General features: G+C 37.7%; 1 protein-coding gene across 3 annotated transcripts in view; it reads right to left on the bottom strand.

The window, feature by feature from the left end:
• Positions 1-7,508: 7,508 nt before the first annotated feature.
• The window catches only part of LOC150085198 (lipoma-preferred partner homolog), a 196,447-nt gene continuing 181,469 nt past the window's right edge, over positions 7,509-22,486 (bottom strand). For all 3 annotated transcript variants that reach the window (XM_090373083.1, XM_090373085.1, XM_090373084.1), the window contains one exon: positions 7,509-7,954. In XM_090373083.1, coding sequence (XP_090229209.1) covers positions 7,823-7,954 — 132 coding nt within the window. In that variant the 3' untranslated portion in view covers positions 7,509-7,822. The remainder of the gene's footprint in view (positions 7,955-22,486) is intronic.

The raw sequence follows: 22,486 nt of genomic DNA, 5'->3' as shown, positions 1-22,486 counted from the left end.
AGGTTCAAAACAACACCAATTTTCAAAGAAACAGTGATCCTCTTCTCTTTGATCTTCTGGTTTTGGGTCATAAGAATGAACTGAAAACTCATTTCAAATGAGAAATTATTGAGATTTTGTGGATAACTGTCAGAGGTTAACCTGGAAAATCACTCTAGTTGCTAGTAAAAAAAAAAAAATGCTTTAATGATAAACAGCATCAACACAAGAGAAGCAAATTTCTCATTAGATAAACTATTACAACAATAATTAAAATTTTTATCTTCCTCGTGCAGGTCTATAAATTTTTTTTTTAAAAACAACCAGCTGAGATTTGAACTGCAAGACAATCTAAATCAAAGCTTTCACTACATAGAATTTTTTAAATTCCTACCAAGACACTACCAACAAGGAACAAAATCACCCTTTTCTTTCCAAATGTTTTAATTCACATGTGCATTTCATTGCTTATTTTCTAACAACATAACAATGAACTTGATTCCCTGCACAAAAATAAAAATATTCTTTCTAATGATCATGACTGATGAGAGTCAATGCTAATTTAAGTACCACTTTTTAATACAATCCCAGTGACTTAAAATTTACCTCTCAACAGGCAAATAGTTCCCTTTCACTATTTACACAAAACAATCATTATTAAAAAAAAAATAATCTCAAAACATGACAGGCTGCTGAAATATCTATTACTCTTAGTGCTTTGAACAAGAGTTGGAAAGAGAAGCAGCTTGCTAACACTGGACTGGAATTTCTATAGGTTGTAATTTCATTATACATGAGGGTAGGTTGTTCCAAATATGGAAGAACAAATGAAGAAACAGAAAAGTTAAATTGGTCAGTCTGGAATGAAACTACATATTTTAACAGTTAAAAGAAAATGGTGCAATTACCAATATGAATTTGGAAAGAACAAGAAGTCCTTTGCAGGGCTGACCATTAATGGAACTGGGAACTTCAAATTTTTTCATATGATGCAACCATAATTAATACACTGCTCAACAAAATTAAGAGAACATTTTCACAAATATTTTATTGTGAAATGCTGCTGCTGAAGGAGAATATTTGACAATATAAGCATTATGGCATGCAAAGTCCATGTATTCAACAGAAATCAACCTACCATCTTAAAGAGCTGCACAGTATACAAATTATTCATGTCTAGAAAAACATGGGTTGCAACATCACTTCATTCCCTTTTTTGGCTTGCTCAGTGGGATAACGACATCTTCAGTACTCAGCACTGAAAGTAATCATTCGGATGATTCTTTGAGATAGCAGACTGTCGGATAACTTTAAGATGGGGAGTCGTGGCTTGTTGGCTTAATGTGTCATGCAGTGTTGTCTGCATTATGGAGATGCGTTTCAGGAGACAGGAACCATTACAAGAGCTGGCCAAGATTACCTGAGAGCTATGTCAACCAGAACAGACCCCTACCTGGCTCTTAACAGCAAGACGGGAACCCTATGGTGTCCTCTCATTAATTCTCTTGAGGTTGCTCAGCCATAGGAAAACATTTCACCCGGGACCATGCCGTTAAGAAGGCTCAATTCAAGTGAACTCTATATAAGGAAGCCAGTAGTTTGTATCCCATTAAACCCAAACCACCGGAGAGTTTGTCATAACTGGTGCTACGAACGTGTGACTTGGAGCCCTTGAGTCCCGTTTTAACCTACGTATTCTAGACATTTCATCTGAAGACAAAGAATGTGGCCACATCCCTCTAAAATCAGAAAAAGGGTTACAGTGGAGGCGGCCTTCTTGTGTGGGTAGAATAATGGGCTACACCCTTCATGTTTTTGATAGGGGTACCAAGAACAGATTCTTGAATCTGATGTGAAACTTTTTAGGGGTGCGGTTAGCCAAGATTTTCTTTCATGCATGACAGTGCACATTCGAGCATCTTGTATCAACTTACGTAATCTAACATTGTTGGAAATTCTTATGCAATTCTGATAAATGTCCCTTATACCTGTCTGAAGCTTCTCGCTCTCTCATTTCATCATTATTCTATGATACACCACCATACCAAATTTTGTCCTGCTTCAATGCAAGCTGCATGAATTATACCACGTTTTCTACAATTTAGTCACACAGTGTAGAACCTATCAATTTTGGCACTGAAAACAGCTGGAGAATTTTCATGTAAAACTACTGAAATTTACATTAATTGGGATAGAGGTCACTACTCATTCAGCTTTTGAGTGTGTTGTGCTCAGAAGAAATAAATAAATACTGACAGCTTAATACTCTTAAGTTACTTCTGGCTCAGACAAATATGCTAGTGTCTAATGTCTCATGGGACAGTGGATCCATGATCCATTGTACTTTATTCTGTAATGTAAAGCCTGCTTTATTTATATAAGTATTGTTATTAAGAAAGAAAACTGATGTCAGTGAAAAACTATAGCAGCTGTTTTTTTTTCCCTTTCAAGTGGAAAATGCAAATATGGTAGGTGTTAGAAGTTATAGTATAAATTTCCATTAAAACAAACTTCTCAGAAGTGCACAAAGCATTTTTGTTGTACCGAGTAAAATTTGAACTTTTATAACAGTGACATAGAAAAATCCATTTTATTTAAATATCAAATTTAACATCAATAATAAATAAAGTGACAAAATATGGAAACTACAAAAGTAAAGAGTATTTTTTTGTTAAAAAAAAGTATAATTTTTGAAAGCATCTTTTATTTTTAAAATGCTGCACATTCAGAAATACAGTACATACAACTTGTTCCTTATCATAAATTAATGATTTTTTTATTGTTTAATTTTTCCCTCACTTTTCTTTTATTTATAATTATTTTTATTTATTTTTCTTTTATCTTATTTATCTATATTTTATAGATAAAATATAGATATTTTATACTATATTTTATTTTTAAAAATTCTGCATATTCAGAAATACAACTTGTTCCTTCATATATTAATGGTTTTTTTAATTTTTTTCCACGTCAATAAGAAAATCCAACTTAAGTCCAACTGAAAATGCATAGGTGCAGCTTGCATAAATTTCATTTTTGTACATTTTTTGCAGATCAAGTGCACCACTTATGGGAATGTTACTAGAACAAAAGATTTAAAATCATAAAAACGTGCCATCTTTTGTCGATATCCCCCCATAACTGATTTTGCATGTTTCATTTGATTTGCACTCCCCCCCCCTGTACAAAGAGAAAGAAATTACTAATATCCAAATTCTTCACACATCTGATTTTCTCCTGTCTTTTTTGTGACAGTCATGGTACATTATACAAAAAACACACACAACAATAAAAAGTACATTCAAAAATGTGGAAAACAATGTGTGGCACTGAATTCTTCTGCTACATCTTTTAACCTACTCCCACCCACCCACCCACCCATCAAGTAAATGCTCCCATAAACATATTTACAATGTAGGTCCCACAGTGCCATTCATGATTTTCCAATAATTTTTTTTTTTTTTTTTTTTTGTCAAAAACATTTTAGTACAACTGGACTTTGAAGATTCACTGCTAATGAATTTTTTGTCAAAACTCTTTCATTCAAAGAATGACTTAGAAAGCATTGATAACAAAAGAAGTTGGCTAGGACCTACAAATATTTTCATTATAGTGAAATTTTCATTAAAACATCATTCACTGTAATAGGATTTTAACACACGATAGTGTGTATGTGGGGGGAAGGGATTGAAATTTTAGAAAACATAAGATACTCATTGACACTGGTCACGAATATCTGTAGATTGTAATTTTCTGACAATAAATGTGAAGAAAGGTTGTTCCAGGGAACAGAAAGGATAAACAAGGAAAAGGTTTACTTTTAGTGTGCTCTTCATTTATATAATTTAATGTAGTTTTAATTTTCTGCAGTAATTATTTTATTTCATTACTATTAATTCACATAAAAATTTTTTTAACCAGCATTCTGTAAAGGGAATATTTCCAACCTTTCAGATCTTAAATTCTTGCAGAAACATCTCTAGAAAAGGCACAGAGTAGAAACTTATTAAAATTTGTGTCCATAGGATATGAAGTGAACCTGTGAAATGGAGAAAAAGTTAAAGTCAACATGTAATAAACATACGGTTAAAATCAGTAAATATTTATATTTAATGGCACGATGACACTGGACAGATCTTCATTTGTATCCATAATATTCTTAATTTTCTCAAGAAAACTGCAATAATAATCTGTGTTTTAAGTAATACCCCACATTGGGGAAATAAATATTGAAAGAAAAAAAAAACAATGCAAAATGTTCGGAATATTATATGATGTCATAATGCACAAAGATTGTATGCCTAAGGATATCATGAATCAAGATGAAAGGACTGTCCTTTCAAAATGTTGGCATGTATTTATAAACAGCTGAACCCCCCCACTAGAAAAAATTCTCTATGGGATTTCTTGGATTGGATTTTAAATAAAAATGATTCTAGCATTCTCAAAGTTTTTCTATTTGCAGAAAGTAGGTATGCTAAGTATAGGTGATTACCCCTTTGTAACTTGTTAAGAAAGACTGTGAAAACTAACACTATTTTCCAGTTACTTATTAATCTGAATCACCCTGTCAATAAAATTAGCCTGGAATTTTATAGTCTGTTACAGCCACCTGTCAATCAGTTGGATTTATAAGCTTATTGACTGTCACAATACGTAACATTAGATTCTGCACTGAAGACATGAGTTGAGTAATAAATGAATCACATAAATTCAGTGAATTCATAAATTACCAAAAAAGAAATATCACACACTACTCTCATCAGCAGCAGGAATCACACTTCACAGCATAAAATCCAAAACTTATGGTCTAACTAATTTTTATCAATGACACAATGGGCCAGACGTCATAATAGCAGGGGTTCTCAAAACTCTGCTACACCCTCTAAAATGTTAAATGAATTTGTAGAGCCCCATATATAAAATTGATTTCACTTCAGTTTCCCAAGAAATAAATATATCACATTTGATAATTAAATTTAAATCTATATAATAAATAAAACAATGAGAGCTGTACTACTCTATAAAATAAAATTGTAGCATTGAAGATAAACAAAACAAACAAAAAAAAAAAAAAAAAAAAAAATCACATTCAAAACCTGAGGCAAAATTTTAAAAATTTTGTAACCCCCTTAAGTTGCTCACAATCTCTCCCTCGAGAGTGGTTGCAACCTACAGTTTGAGAACTCCTGCCTTAAGGAATTGTTTTATACTTTTAGATACAGGAAGGAATCCCCTTAGGCTGCTTTAAAAATATGAATGTGCTACATTAGAATGAGGTAATGAGTGCAAAAAGAAATGCGACACTTTTTTTCAAAAAAAGCAAGTTTTCTGTTTTATCAACCAATAAAAAAATTACAATTTTTTTTTTAAAAATTAGTATGCTCTGATTGTATATATGTAATTTAATAAAAGTTATACAAAACAAATTGTGTGTATACAACTAATTTTCTTAAAACAGTAGTTTTTTTCTAAATGCTCAAAAAACTAACAGTTTCGGTTTAGTGAAACTTCTCTATAACAAAATGTTTATGGTAATTTAGGCACTTCATTGGAGAGGATTTCATTTGTATGTACAGAGTGCCCACAAACCTCCTTTATAATACTATAATGTTACTGTGTGAATAGGATAATACATATACAAACCTAAAATATCATCCAGGCGTTAGAAGATATCTTCAAGTTTTCCTTCCCCAAGTTTCACAATCATGAAACTGTAATCATGGTGGAATTTACCAACAAAATTCCATCCTCTTAGTCTTGTCATCAATCAACAACAGCTTCAGTACAAGCTGTAACTTGTACAGTTTCATCCTCAGATAGCAGAGTGACATATTATACATGGCTGACTTTGATGTGAAGCTCACAACTGCCACATCATATGGATTTCACTGGGCTTTGTGTAAAACTTCTTTGAACCAGCTCCACTGTCTGTCCTCACTGACACTTTGTTCAGCCACCACCACAGCCAGGATGACTGCACAAACAAGTGCCCTTTTAAGAATTTTCCGCACTATTCAGAACTGTAAGTGGCACCTCCGTAGCCAGGTGGGCTGGAGCAGCAGTGCGTAGCACAAATACGGTAGGTCAGGGAATGACTACCGCAAATACCCAGCCCGGATAAAGGGTGAGGGATGGCGTCAGGAAGGGCATCCGGCCGTAAAAATTTCATGCCAAAACAGTAAAAACGCTGACCTCATATATATAATGGGAAAAAGGTGAGGACAAAAAAAAAAAAAAAAAAATTCAGAACTGTAAGTCTACCTGGTAGCATCTTTTTAATCAATTTTGAAGTTCATGTAGAACAGTGGCGGCAGACTGCAGCTCATCGAAAAAGACTATGCATTGTGCCTTGTTGGGGTTGGCATTTTCTGCAATGCACACATTTTCCAGGTAATGAATAAAAATCTGAAGATATCTATCACCTGGATGTGATTTCAGGTTTGTATAATATTTTCACATTTTAGTTTTGTAAAAGAGTTTGTGGAAACCCTGTATTTCATATATACATATATATGTATGCATGGAGGAATTAATGGGTTTGATAAAAGTGCAAAGAATATATATATTCTTATTTTATATGGATTACACCCATATAAATTATACTATTTTACTTTATTATATATTTATTAAGGAGAATATTTTCAGTTATTTAATTAATATATATTTTATTATTTAGGTAAATTCATTTATTTAAAATGTTTAAAACTTTAAAATATTATATAAAATAAAGTAACTGTGGTTCTTCATTTTATATAATATTAATAAAGTGGTTCTTGTTCCAGCTGTTCACATGACATTACTGACTGACATGTCACCTGTATAATTAGGTGTATGCATTTTTAATAAAAAGTCTATGATAATGAAGTAAAAGTAATGTATAAGTACTCATCTAACCTCCCATTTAGGACTAATTATTAGAATCAATACTTTATATATTTCCTTTCCACAAAAAACATATATAAAATACTTGTTACAATTATCCAGTTAAGAAATTAAAATACAACATAAATAATGAAATCATGTTTTTTTCCCCCTTTGGCACCTCTTAGACATTTCCCCAATCCAGTCACTCTAAACTATACAAATACAGAGTTCTTATTTTAACAGTCCAACAGAAAGTACACTAATAATAGAAAAAGGTAGCCAGTAAACTGTTTGAGGGGAGGAGGGACAAAACTAATGACATATAAACATCTACAAATTCTCTTTGAAACACTGAAGCTAATTTACAAAGGGAAAAAAAAAAAAAAAAAAAAAAAACACCTTTAACATATACAAAGGGCAGAATGCACTTAAACACATTCAGCTGTGAAAAGTGAAATACATATATTATGGCACAGCCAGCTGGCCTTGAAAATATTCTCACATAAAAATTACAGTACTGTAATACTTCGTGGCTACTTCTACACATTCTTTAATCAAGTACAAATTTCACAATATTGAATGTTAAAAACAATAAAAAATAGAGCTCAAAATAGTACATATAAAAAGTATTTTACTGCTTTATATAAATTGCCATACCAAACATCTTTGATTGTAAAATTAACTGAAAGTGCAATAAAGATATGCACCAAATTCCCATGTAATGTAGGAAATGTCAAGTTGAAGACTAGTATCACTCAAAACCAATACTGCACAACACATCTGCAGTAAAATTAGCTGCAAATAAGCATTTTTGTTTTTCTTACAGTGATTTCTTAATGTGGAATATATACTGCAGCTCTCAAGAAATACATTTCTGTTATAAACAAAAGGGGGTTTATTTCTTTATTGCAGTATATTAAAGCACTACCAAATAGGTCACACATTTAAAGGTTAGGGAAGGGAATACAAGTCACATCTAGAGCTCAGTGGTCATACGGGATGTCAAAGCTTGAACTCTTTTTGCATTGCAACTACGGCATAGAATGTGATCATCTAAAGGATAACATCCCCTGCCTTCTGCTTCTGAAGAGAGCAACATAGCACAGTCCTGAAATAAAAATAGAAAACAATGTACCATGTGCATATACAGAAGTATAAAATTTGAGAACTCAGTAATCTTCACAAGGAAACAGTTAATTTCATACCAGCAAAACTTTTTTGACTATGTACATAGAGTGAACCTTCAATATTTTTTAATACAATGGTGTTTAGTAATCATAAGTCACACACAGCTAAAAGTCACTAATAAGCATTATTACATGATTGCATAATTAATACTAAATAAATTTTATTACAATTCAGTGTGCTATATGAGTTTAAAGTGGAATGAACCAAAAGTTAGAACATACAAAGTTTTCGGAATTTTGTATTTATATAGGTTTATTTATTAATTTTTAATTGTATGTAATTTTTGTTTTATTTCATCACTGCTGATGGATCATTATCGGCAAAGTTCTATTATTCTTACTGGTGGTGATAGTAGTAGCAAATTATGCAAGAAAGCAAGCTTATATACTGCACCAGCCACAAAAAAAAAAAAAAAAGAAAAAAAAAAAAAAAAAAAGCAACACTGCTCATTTCACCTATCCATCCAGAGGTAACTACCATCAAGGGAAGGGTTTTTGCTTTCGTAAAGGTGACTACGGTGGTCTGAGACAGTATTTAAATTCTATACGGTGGAACCAACCGATGATGTTACCAACAGCAAATTCAAAGTGGGAAGCATTCACAGAATTAATCTTGGAAGCTACTAGGCTTTTCATACCAACAAAGAAATATTGTTCAAGATTTAGGCCTAAATGGATGTCAGAAAAATTAATTAGACATGTGACAGAGAAGAAAAATGCATGGGATACATATAAATTAACATGTGACACAGAAGCCTATGACTGATATAAGCTGGTCTGTAACCAAGTTACAAAGGAGGTTAGGCAGGCGAAGGAAGATTACGAGAAATCTTTGGCAAAGGATGCAAAGAAAAACATCAAAGAGTTCTTTACTTATGTAAACTCTAGAAGGAAGGGGATGAATCAGATTGGTCCACTTGATATCGATGGTTCGATGTTGATGATCCTGCTCAGGTAGCTAACAAACTAAATGAATATTTTGCATCGACATTCACACATGAGGAGTTATTCAGTGAGGGGAATGCCAGAGGTGTATTCAACTCTGGCAGTAAGCTAGAGAATCTTGCAATAACTGAGAGTAAAGTGGGGGAGAAATTGTTGAAGATAAACACAAGAAAGGCACCTGGGATGGATGGAATCTATCCAGTTATATTAAAGGAGGCGACAAAGGAAGTAAGCAAACCCTTAGCCATAATTATGAGAGCTTCCCTGGACTCAGAGGAGGTACCCATGGACTGCAGATGTGCAAATGTGATCCCAATCCACAAAGGATGATCAAAGGGAGACAAAGTTAATTTCAGACCTGTTAGTTTAACTTCTGTTCCAGGAAAATTAATGGAGGCACTGGTTAAACAAGCATTGCAGGATCATATAGACAAGACTTCATTTATAGCTTGAACACAGCATGGGTTTGTTAAGGCGAAGTCTTGTCCGACTAATTTGAAACTATGATGTAGTCACAAAAGAACTGGATGCAGGGAATAACTTTGATATTATATATTTGGATCTTAGAAAGGCTTTTGATACTGTTGCACATGGAAGACTGCTGCACAAATTGGAGCAGTGTGGCATTGGAGGCAAATTGCTGCTATGGATAAGGGGATGGTTGAGTGGCAGAAGACAGAGAGTGGTAATCAATGGACACTGCTCAACGTGGACTAATGTTATTAGTGGAATCCCTCAGGGTTCAGTGTTGGGTCCATTATTGTTTTCTGTATTTATAAATAATATTGATGATGGTATATCAGGCTTAATGTCCAAGTTTGAAGACAATACGAAGGTTGGCAGGGTTGTTAATGACACTAATGACAGTACACTGCTGCAACAGGATGTCGAAAAGTTGAGCAGATGGGCTGAGAGGTGGCAAATGAAGTTTAACATGACAAATGTAAAGTACTACACATGGGAAACAGCAACCCCAGAGTAACGTATCAACTCTGTGGTACCACACTGACAGTGGTAGAGAATGAAAAGGACCCGGGGGTAATTGTGCAGGGAGATGTGAAGTTTTCTGAGCAGTGCAGACGGTCTGCAAGAGTAGCTCATGGTGTCTTGTCAATGATATACAGGAATTTTTATAGCAGGGATAAGGAGGTGATTATCCCTTTGTATAAGGCAATGGTAGGGCCACCTTGAGTACTGTACACAGGTCTAGAGGCCTCATTTTAAGAAGGATGTAGAGCTGTTGGAACGAATACAGAGAAGGGCAACAAGATTAGTGAATGGAACAAAGGGTTGCTCTTATGAGGAAAGGCTTAAGTTTTGCAAATTACAGTCTGGAGACTAGGCACCTGCGAGGTGATCTCATTGAGGTGTATAAAGTCTTGAATGGTTTGAGCATGCTCAATGCTGATGGGATTCTTTCTCTTGCTCAGAATAATTGCCCGAGAGGGCATAAATTCAAATTGAGGAAAGATGGTTGTAGGATAGATGTGCGGAAGTTTGCCTTCAGCCAGCGGGTGGTTGATTGATGGAACAAACTTCCAGCTGTTGTTGTAGAAGTTGATAGCTTAAACAGAATCAAGGCAGAACTTGACAAACATTTGGAGCGAGTGGATGGGTGGAATAAGGGTGTTTTTTTTTTTTTTTTTTGGCTGATGCTATGTAAGCTTGCTTTCTTTCATCATGTGCCTTTGCTAATGCTAATCTCCTCTAACAGTTTGTCTAGTTCTTCCTTGAAGAACTCAAGGAAGAAATCAACTTGAAGAAAGTTGATTCCTCATTTACCTTATAATTAATAATTACTAATAATTATTGTTATTTATTACTAGTAATAGTAATCGTAATAATAATAATAATAATTATTACTAATTATGACTCATTATAGGTAGAGCATTTGTATCAGTGATTTGACCTCAATACCGTATGATTGATTGATTGAGTTTTATTGGCGCATCAGCAACTATGGCTATAATGCGCCAAACCCTTGTCATAAAAAGTAAATACTTTCAGTGACCTACTGAATTAGGTCACTACGTCAGATTATAAAAACAAGTATAAACTGTAACAGATCAAGTAACAATAGTAAATCTTAAAATAATAAGATTTTTTAAATATGAATAAAAAGGTTTACTAAATTTAGGAAATTAAAAATAGCAGACACATGGTCATTGTCGGATAAAATCTGACTGAGTGTATACGGCTCAGTCAGGTTAAAAGTGGTAAAACGAGCATTTCTAAAACTGGTACAGTCAACTGAAATGTGTCTGATTGTTAAGATTGTGCCACAGGACTCACACATAGGAGGGTCATCAGCCCTCAGCAAAAACGAATGTGTCAAATGACTATGTCCTATGCGGGTCCGGGCAAGAACAACTTCCTCCTTACGATTCCTGCGCAGACTAGACTGCCACGGTTCAATTACAGGCTTTATATGATATAGTTTATTCCCAGTCAGTCTATTCCACAAATCCTACCATTGGGAATGTATCTTCTCGTTTATTATTTGCCTGTAGTCTGTATAGGGGACTGACAGGCAGCGATTATTATTGGGGATTGCTGATTTGGCTGCGGTGTCAGCCAAATCATTTCCCCTAATCCCAATGTGGCTGGGAATCCAGCAGAAGCGGATATCATATTCACGTTCTCGGAGGAAGTGAATCTTCTGCTGAATGCTAGAGAGAACCGGATGAGGATTATATCTCACAGATATTAAAGCCTGTAACACACTGAGAGAGTCAGAATATAAAATGAACCATTGGTATTGGCATTTACTAATGTGATCCAAGGCTAACTCTACAGAGAGCAGCTCTGCAGTAAATATGCTGCATTCAGAGGGAATCTGCTCCGATGTAATGCTGTCTGTAAAGACAGCAGCAGATCCCACATATGATTCCGACTTCGAGCCGTCTGTGTAGACTGGTGCGAAGTCCGAATTTTAAGTTCGGTGTGCTGAATGAAGCTGCAGGTAGACCGATGATGGAGTGTCCGACTTTCCCCAATTTCTAAGGGAAAAGTCACATGCCGGGACATGAGCAAGCCAGGGTGGAAGGGGTTGCTTTGGTGTTTGGGCAACCTTGTCTACCTTGATATTAAGTTCTATGAGTAGCTCTTGGAGGCGAATACCAAAAGGGCGATTGGTAGTCTTACGGGTGTTGTATAAATTTTCCCATCGTGGCTCAAAAACGAATGGCCACATGGGATGGTCTGGCAGGGATTTCAGTTTTAAAACGTACTTTAAAGACAACTGCTTACGTCGAAGCGATAACGATGGTTCGTTTGCTTCGACGTACAAACTCTGGACAGGAGATGTGCGATATGCTCCAGTAGTGATACGGAGGGCCTGATGATGGACAGGGTCCAGCCATCGAAGGACACTGTCTCTGGCTGAGGAATATACCTGGGACCCATAATCTAATTTGGACCGCACAAGTGCACGGTAAAGCCGTAAAAGGGTGCATCGGTCTGCTCCCCAAGATGTAAAGGAGAGCGAGCGGAGAATATTTAGCCCTCGTGTGCACTTTGTGCGGAGTTGACGGATATGATCCAGAAAGGTCAACTTTTTGTCAAATACGAGTCCCAAGAATTTTGTGTCCGGTGCTACTGGAATAGCGTTTTGTCCGAGCCTTAATTCAGGTTCAGGATGAAGATTACGCTTGCGACAAAAATGTACGCAAACGGTCTTCTCCGGCGAGAACCTGAAGCCATTAACAAGTGGCCAGGAATTGAGACGATCAATGGCTTTCTGCAGTTGTCTTTCAATAACCCTCATGTTGCATGACTGACAAAATATGCTAAAGTCATCAACATAGAGGGCACTGTTTACAGTTGGAGGAAGTTGTTCTGTGATGGAATTTATTTTGATGGCGAAAAGCGTGACACTTAATACTGATCCTTGTGGTACTCCCTCCTCCTGGCTGAAGGAACGAGAGAGTGAGGATCCCACACGAACTTGGAAAGATCGATTGGCTACAAAGTTTTTAATAAAAATGGGGAGTTGCCCCCTAAGACCAAGGCTATGCAGATCTTTTAAAATGCCAAATCTCCAAGTTGTGTCATACGCTTTCTCCATATCAAAGAACACCGACACCAAGTGTTCGCGTTTTAGGAAAGCATCCCGGATGGATGTTTCCAATCTAATAAGATGGTCCAAAGTGGACCGGTTCCTTCGGAAGCTGCACTGGATGTTGGAGAGAAGGTCATTTGATTCTAAGTACCATATTAAACAAGAATTAACCATTCTCTCCAGGATTTTGCACAGACAGCTAGTCAGAGCAATAGGACGATAATTGGTGATGACTTTTGGATCCTTTCCTGGCTTAGGAAAAGCAAGGACGACTGCCTTCCGCCAGGAGTCCGGAAACTGCCCTTCAATAAACATTCTGTTAAATAGAAGGAGCAGATAATCCATAGATTTTGGTGAAAGACGTTTAATCATTTCATAATGGATGCCATCTGGTCCAACAGCACTTGCATTAGAAAGAGTGAGGGCTCTCTTCAGTTCTTGCATAGTGAATGCCCCGTTGTAGGGATAGAGGCCCTTGGATTTGAAATTAAGTGCCTGCTTTTCGATTTTATGTTTCAGGACCAGGAACTGTGGGGAATACGAAGATGTTGCGGAGATGTTAGAGAATGTTTCCCCAAGAGCATTGGCTATTGCAGTTGGATCTGCAATAGTGCATCCATTATAATCTAGGATTGAAGAAGGGTGGGATGTATATTTTCCCTTCATTTTCCGGATTTTATCCCAGACTACCTTAGAATTGGTAGCCTGGTTAATAGATGATGTAAAACAGATCCAAGATTCCTTTTGACTCTGACGGCGAATGTAACGTGCTTTGGCTCGTGAACGTTTGAAGGCTATTAGATTAACAGTGGTAGGATATCGGCGGAATATCCCCACACTTTGTTTTGAGCCTTTTTTGCTGCTGTGCATTGGGAATTCAACCAAGGTTTGGGAAATGGTGGAAACCGGGCAGATGTTTTTGGAACAGCGTTTGCAGCTGCTTGGACGATAACTTCTGTGATGTACGTTACTGCATCATTGATAGGCTCTTGGCTGACGGTACTGAGATCAAAATTTGCCTGATGTTGGAAGGCAATCCAGTCAGCCTGATCAATCTTCCACCGTGGTAACCTGAAAGGAAGACATGGTCTCCCACTGTGTAACAAGGTTATCACAGGGAAGTGATCGCTTCCGTATGGATTCTCCTCCACTTCCCAAGTAAGTGAAGGGAGTAGAGAAGGGGAGCATATAGAGGGATCAATGGCAGAAAAGGTACAGGTAGGCATGTGGAAGAAGGTGTTTGTTCCAGTATTTAGAAGGGAAAGGTCATTGTCATTGAGTATACGCTCTATGACTCGTCCCCTTCCATTGATGTTAGCACTACCCCACAGGGTGTTATGTCCATTAAAATCCCCGAGAAGTAAGAGAGGTGGAGGCAACTGTGTTAGAAGATCATCAAGGTCAGTGCCAGGTGTTAAATAGATAGAGCAGACTGTTAATAAAAATCCCACCGTAAAGCAAATTGCAACAGCTTCTATGCTAGTTGTAATTAGCAAGGGCTGCACTGGGGTCTGGTTGCCCACAAGGATAGCCACTCCCCCATGAGCAGGACCATCCGCAATTCTATCCTTACGAAAAATGGTGATGTTATGCATTGTGGGATCATCATTTGCCTTTAGATAAGTCTCCTGCAAGCAAAAGCAAACTGGCTCGTGCTTTTGCAGGAGAGCCTTGATGTCATTAGTATTTCGCCGGAATCCACGACAATTCCATTGTAGGAATTTAGCCATTATTTTGGCTTGGTGGGTCCATCAGGCGGCTTCCGAGGTGCTGAGGGCTTACTTTTATCAGTCCTGGCTTTATCTTTTTTGGGGAAGAATGGACGCTGTCCCGTGTCCATTTCTTCCTCCGCAAAGAGTTCCAAGACTGATTCATCTTGTACCTCCTTGTTCTCTACATCCATTGTTTCTGTTATTACTGGAGGCTCTTTACCACTTGGTTTTGGTAGTGGTGGAGCACTAGGAGGTACAGATATAGGAGTGGCAACTGTGTTTTTTTGGTGGGCTTTTGTGAACTCAATAAATAGCGTGCAATCGGGGTGAATGACTCTCTTGGTGGTATAGTCATCTCGGTTTGGGTCCCGACAGTGCACTTTGCAGAAACCTTCTGGGCATATGAAGGTTTCCCGCTATTTATTGGTTGCATACGTTTTCTAGCCTCTGGGTAGGAGATATTCAACTCTGTTTTCAGTTTTTGTATTTCTTTCTCATCCTTCCACCGCTGGCATGCTCTAGAGTAGGCAGGGTGCTCTCCTTGGCAGTTGACACAGATCGGTTTTGATGCTGAACATTCCTTGCTCTCGTGGTCTTTAACACCACATCGAGCACAGGCAAGGTTACCACGACAAGATGTTTGTGAGTGGCCGTATTTTTGACATCTAAAACACCGCAGTGGGTTTGGGATATAAATCCTCACTGGGCAGTTTAGATAGCCTGCCTTGATGGAACTTGGAGGCCGTGGGGTGTTGAAAGTGAGGATAAGAACTCGGGTAGGGACGAGATTCCCATCCTTGCGTATCGATATACGCTTGACAGCTGTCACTCCTTGTTCTTTTAATTCAGAGCAGATCTCTTCTTCAGAAACGTGAAGAAGATCCCACTCTGATATGACACCTCTTGAAGAATTCAAAGTTTTGTGTGGGGTTACGATGATGGGTATTCCCCCTATTGATGTAGCTTTCAGGATTTTTTCCGCCTGTTTAATAGAAGTAGCTTCGACCAAAAGGTCACCAGAACGCAGTCTTTTTACAGTTTTAGGTGAACCTGCCAACCCTTCTAATCCTTTCTGGATAAAGAAGGGTGACATCTTCCCAATGGACTGCTCTCCGATGGAATGGAGAATGAGGAAAAGCGGTGTCACTGATGGTGGTGGTGTATAATCAGTCCTGGCTCTTTTTGCAGAGGTGTTTTCTGCGTCTTCATTTCGATTAGGTAGGGCCTTGTTGGGGCCCCAGAAGAAAGGGGATTTAAATTACTCATATGAGTAAAGAGAAAATGTCTGATGCCTAAGTACCTCACCCACCACGGAGCCCTATGAGGGGACACCCACTCGTGAACTAGCAGGTACTGCGTACACGAATGGGACGCCGAGTTCGCTTAGAACACCATACCCACGTTACCAATAAGTCTTTATCCCGTCCCAGGACCATAGGGAGGGAGACTTATTGGAACGCAGTTGACCCTAGCAGTATAAAACCACCCGCCGATTAATCCCAGTCGAGCCGGTCCGGGACCACCTGTCTTGTCGAAGCAGGGGCCAAAGTGGTGTATTAAAGCTGGGTCCCTCAACCACCAGGATCCCCCTTTCCGCTTCCACGGGTCGCGGCGCACGGCTGCACACGCCGGATTCCAATGGTGTAACCCTGGAACCAAGGTATGGGCGTTGGATCCCAGTGATGCTAATCTGGAAAACCAGCAGCATCACTGGGAGGTCCCCTCACCACGTACAGGTGCCCACGTTGAGGGGCTCAATACCGTATCACATAATGTAGTTCATAGGGGAATTCTAGAGTACTAATTGTGGTATCTCAATAGTTCAAATCACATAGGTTGGCATTAGATAATTTTCTTATCTATTATAATTAACTTAACTTTACAAATGTAACATTATAGCATAATACATGTTTTTATTAAAAACTTGATAGTACATATGATTGTTGCATAACTAGTAAATTAGTGTAGTATTCAAAATTATATTGAATTTTTTAAGCAGAAATCATGTGCCAGACTACAGCAGCAAAGCAACGGGCTCATAGCAGCAAGAGTGTTGTGGCTCAGTGAACAGAAGGGCCTAAGAAACGGGGGCTTGAAGAAATTTGCTGTTTGTGCAATGTTTACAATTCTTTGTGGAACAGGATATGATATAGTCAAGAGTCACTGTGAGGAAATGAGTTTACAAGCTTAACTCAGTCTACTGTACAAGAAATCCAGTTTTGGCCATCTAAGCTTGATAGGAGGACGCAGTCTTTGATATTTCTGTTTTTATATATTTTTACAAAAAATAATCTATTTGTAAAACCTGTAAAAATACAAAACAAACTAGAAGCACCTCCATCTTTTTTTTTTTGTAGACTGGTGCTATCTTTGTTACATTTATTATGTAACAAAGCACTCTTACATAACACAAACAATTCAATTTAATTTTACTGAGTACTTATGACCTAATTAAGCTAAATTTAATACAATGATGACATTTCGAGACCCTTGCCATCCTATCATCAGACCAATGCATGAGTTGATAACGGCTCCTCATCCCATGGCTGTCAAGATGAGATTGCTACATGCAGCAGTCATGCTACTTTTTATTGGACAACTAATCAATTTGATCCATTTATAAACGTATTTTAAAATTTTCAAATCTATTGCTCAAAGCCACATTTGTTTTTTAAAGCTAAATTTTATTACCAAATTGTTTCAAGTGCCAAATCTATCCAATTGCATATATCTCTGGTTATACTTGCAAGAACAATGCATAATTTGGCTGCTTAAAGAAAGATGGCACTGCACGTTGTGTGCATACAAGAGTAAGCCACCGTGTTAAACTTACAACAGAAATGCTTTATTGTGGACCAATAACCCCAGGGTCCTGAGCTGGCTGGATATCATGATTCTTTTCTTTCTTGGCGATTCCCTTCTACTTGTGACTCTCTCTCTCAGGGTAATCCAGAATTTTTTTTTTTTTTGGTTGGAGCACCAAAAAGCCTCGGGCTTCCTCGCACCACATGGCTAATAATAATAATAATAATATTTCAAATAATTTCTTTGCAGAAGTCAGACATGAATACATACAATATATGGCAATACATACAAAATACATACAAAATTCAAGACATGCAAAAGATACCAAGTAAAGCCCACTATATGGAAAGTAATTAAAAAATCAACTCCCATATGGTGTCATACCAGGTTTAGCAACTCACGAGACCAGCTGCGTAACTGATAATCTGTGCAGCAGCACACCTGAAATGTTGAATGTATGATTGCAGACATCCAAGGATGACAAAAGTTAAGTCTAAACAAACTGCTTTGAAGGTTATTTCACAAGATGTGTATTTTCTATACAAGTCCTAACAAAGAGCTTCTATGGATTAGCAGTCAAATAGTAAAAAAAAAAAAAAAAAAAAAAAAAAAAGACGACAAACTGGAAGAACTAAATCTGTATTTAAAGACTGCATAATTTCTAAGGGACTCTGACTGTCACAATTATCATACCTGAGTCTCTCGACTTTTTTCTGAGGGAATAAAAAAGTGGAAATTTGGGAACAATCCACATTTTACTGAAGAACTAAAAGATACCACAACAGAGTTAAATGATGACATTCTCAGGGACATGCTTCACCACTTTCTGAAAACAAATGTCATCTAGTTCAATCATATTAGCACAGAATGACAGGCATTTTCGACATCTCTTATAATGCACTGTGACTTTATACCAGAGGTGTACAAGTCAATCAAATCACAGGCAGTTCTCGCTTTACGAGTTCCTGGGTTTACGTTTTTTCCCCCCCAAGTATCAATAAAATCGAAAATATGAACATTAATTGCAAAAAATGAATGTTAAACATTCATAAATACAGAATTCCAAACCATGTGCGTAGCTATACAATAGTGTACCCCACTACACAATATTAATCTGTTCCAGAGACACCACCGTATCGTTAAAATATCGTAATGTGAACTCAATAACACACTGTTTTTTGGTAATTTGTTTCAAGATCTCGGAAGTTGAAAGTTTCACCGTATAACTAAGCTATTTATCTCTCTAAAATGTCATTTTAAGGTCACGAGCGTGGCTAATACAATTTAAAATGTCATTTTAAATTGTATTAGCTACCAATTCAAATCATTAAAATGCACTACACTTTCATCGTTATCATATGTTCCATTATAAGAATCAATTTTAAATGCCTTTGTGATATTTTCCCCCACATTTCTGCATAAAACAATAAAAACAATTTGCACTTTCCAGTTTATTGACCTTTTCTGTTACTGCAAGCAATTATAAATAGGTAGTAAACTCGATCTTCATGCATTTGCAGAAATATCAATAGCTGGAATTGTATGTTTTTTTTTTTTCATTATTATGGTGAAATGTGTTTCCCCTTTACTGAAATCTTCAATCGTATAAAAACATAAATAAATTTTCAGAATCTTGTTGTTATTTGGTTTTTAGGAGCTAATAGCAACTAAGGCCATATTGCTCTGGGGATATGCGGTGGTAATTCCCTGACCTTTCCGCATCCTCCGTATTTGGTGATCACGGGCTCGAATCCCAGTCTAATCAAGAAGCGTGTGCTACGCACTGCTGCTCCTGCCCACTTGGCTACGGAGGCGCCTTCAGAATCTTCTCTTCATTCCTTTTTTTTATGCTTCGTAAACTTGTTACTCCACGCGAATCGTGTTAGTTGCAATTTGTGTGTCAGTTAAAAAATGCTTATGCACGCAATCGTAAAATTTATAATTAAAAGAGATTATCTTGGAAACAAATGCCTCTTGAAACATTTCTGAAGACGACGACTCCTTGTGCAACAAACCAATGAATGCCAAGCCAATAATGAGTTATCAATGAGTGTGCATTTAGTCGATGATGTAAGTAACATTTGCAAGTCGTAAATAATTTCTTTATTATTATAATTTGCTTGATTTTACAGGCTACATTTTCATTTCTTTGGATAAATCAATCATTGTTTAAACAAACTAATTAGCTAACTAATTTCATTGTTGAGAATGTAACCCCTATTTTTAACCTTATGTCTATGGGAAATAAATTCCCGCTTTACGAGTTTACACTTTACGAGCGCGCGCTAAGAATGAATTAACTCATAAAGTCGAGAACTACCTGTATATCTTGTTCCCATAAGTTTAACTGGCGATATACGCAAATGTGTCAGATCAACAACCTTAAAAACACATTAGGTATGTTTCAACAGTAATTCAGTTGTATTCATGAATTTTTTCATTTATAACTTGTTAATAAATATACAGGGTGTTTCAAAAGTGAAGGTCAATAATTTAAAGGTGAACTGTACAGACTACAATATGCAAAAAAGCCTAGTAAACATGGGTCCTTAAGTGAATTGTTTTCAAGATATTGCACATTTCTAGTTGGGATCCACAATTGACAAGGTGAACTGTAGAGAGTTGGGATCCACCTCTCTTGTTTGTTTAGGTTAGGTTATGCTCATTCTCTCCATTTCCCCTCTCTCAATGCTCTGAGACAAAGCAGACATACTAGTACTTGTCAAAGGATAGTCAACATGGAAAGAGGTTACAGCAACGAAGAGTATGCGGACATGCACTTCAAATATGGTAAAGAAAACGGCAGTGCACTCGAGGCTCCATGTTTGTATTAAGAAGCATTTCCCAGCCGAAGGCAACCCAACAGGTGCACATTCATCAGGTTACATCAAAGCCTTAGAGAACATGGGTGCTTCGCACATGGAGTACAAGCAGGTAGGCCCAGAAGCATACCTGATGTTGAGGAAAGGGTGTTAGAAAGAACGTCCTGTAACATGTAACATCTGGGAAATCCTGTTATGTTGAAACCAAAAATTAAAAATGTACTATCTTATGTTTAATAAAACCATCCTTAGCAAAGGATTCACAGCTTTTTGCTAAACTAGTCTTCCATAGTCAGTGGCGGATCTTAACGGAAAATGTGCATTATCTTGAAAATGGTTCATTTGTGGCTTGATGTTCACTGGGACTTTTTTTGTTTATTTTAGTTTGTACTTTTCAACTTTAAATTATTGACCATCATTTTTGAAACACCCTGTATATTGATTAATTATGAAATTAAAGAGGCCTGTGGTACTGGGTTCCATATATGAGAAAGAAATTCAGTGCGACTGGAAGAAGAGTAACTGGGTGTAGGACTAGGTGATTGTTGTGGATGCTAGCTGCATATATGGGCTGATTGCCAGCATTTGTCATGCTGCAACACTGCTTTGCAAGTTGTCATAGCAGTTTTTAAAAACTGCTATGATAACCAGATACTTGTAGTTACTCAAGTCACAGTCATTGATAGTAGTGGCAAGAATGGCCAACCACCTCAGTATCATATCTGCGATTGAGGTTGTGTTGCATCGACCAATAATGCTCTGAAACTGCAGAGTGTGCAGAGTCAGCTAATCGAATAGCCTTTTTGTGTTCTGAGAGGCAGTCCTGGAGCCTTCTGGCAGTTTCCCCACACAGCAGCTGCCACAGTTGTGGCATGTGACGCAGTATATTGCACCGCTGCGTAAAAGAAGGGGGACGGGTATCTTCACCCTCGAGACATGAGATCACAATCCTCTACCACGAACTTGCAGGCACTTTTATCTTGTACCCACATAAGATCTTAGAAACACGATCTGAAGCACCCAGGTGATATGGGGTGTAAGCGGTAGATATTGTCTCGTTGCTATGGGGTCGAGGGCTCAGATGTGTGGCGAGCTGTTGTTATTTGGTTTTTAGGCGCATTAACAACTAAGGCCATATTGCTCCGGGGATATGCGGTGGTCATAGGCTCGAACCCTGGTTTAATCAAGAAGTGTGTACTACTGCTCCTGCCCACCTGGCTATGGAGGCACCTGTATGGCAAGCTGACGGGCTTGTAGGCCACACTTGTTCAAGACATAGGTGGGATTAGCCACAGTTGGTGAGGTCAGCTCTTATTTTAGAAACTTCATTGCGCCTGGCGTCCATGGAGATGGAATGAGTCTAGGCTCGAGAGAGAATAGTGTGTGTGTGTGCGCGCAGTACTGAACAGATGACAAGAGCTGACCTGTACTTGGTAAATTGGCCAAACCACATGGGCTTTCAGTATACCAAAGTTTCCAGATGCCATCCTACCCGTTTCACCAGGAAGGAAAGGGTGTTACTCGACTCTAATTCTATTGTGAACCGGATAAAGGGAGATAGGGAGTTGAGATGTTGTAGTAATTGTGTTTCTGAACCTCGGGGGGATAATAGTGAACAACACCAGAGGGTGATGGGGACCTGCAGGTTCGGGAATGTGTGTTCTGCCAACTCCTCCATCGCAATGTTAGCAACGACACAACTGATGGGGCTACCCATAGCTGTGCCATATATTTGTCTGAAGAGAGAGAGAGTCACGAAACGTGACCATGCTGCCGGACAAGCACAAATTGAGGGCAGTACAGATACCCTCAGTGGTATCTGTATTGTTGCCCTCAATTTGCACCCGGACAGAACAGATACCATCAGTGGTATCTGTTCTGTCTGGTAAGCTGGTGTCTCTATTCAAAAGGTGCTTTGTATATATGATGGCTTGCTGCATAGGAATGGAAGTAAATAAAGAGACAACGTCAAATGACGCCATGATCTTGTCTTCAGGAACGGCGAGGTGTTTGATGAGGTGTAGGAATTCCTCACTGTTCGAAACAGTGTGACTGGTAGGAGTCTTACTAGACGGGCGACATACTTCGACAGTTCGTATGTTGGAGAAT

Source organism: Mastigoproctus giganteus, chromosome 5 (genome assembly GCF_048544385.1).
Source record: "Mastigoproctus giganteus isolate SK-2022 chromosome 5, ASM4854438v1, whole genome shotgun sequence".
Taxonomy (NCBI): Eukaryota; Metazoa; Arthropoda; class Arachnida; order Uropygi; family Thelyphonidae; genus Mastigoproctus; species Mastigoproctus giganteus.
Note: the sequence above shows the minus strand (reverse complement) of the source record. Positions and strands in the feature narration are given on the sequence as shown.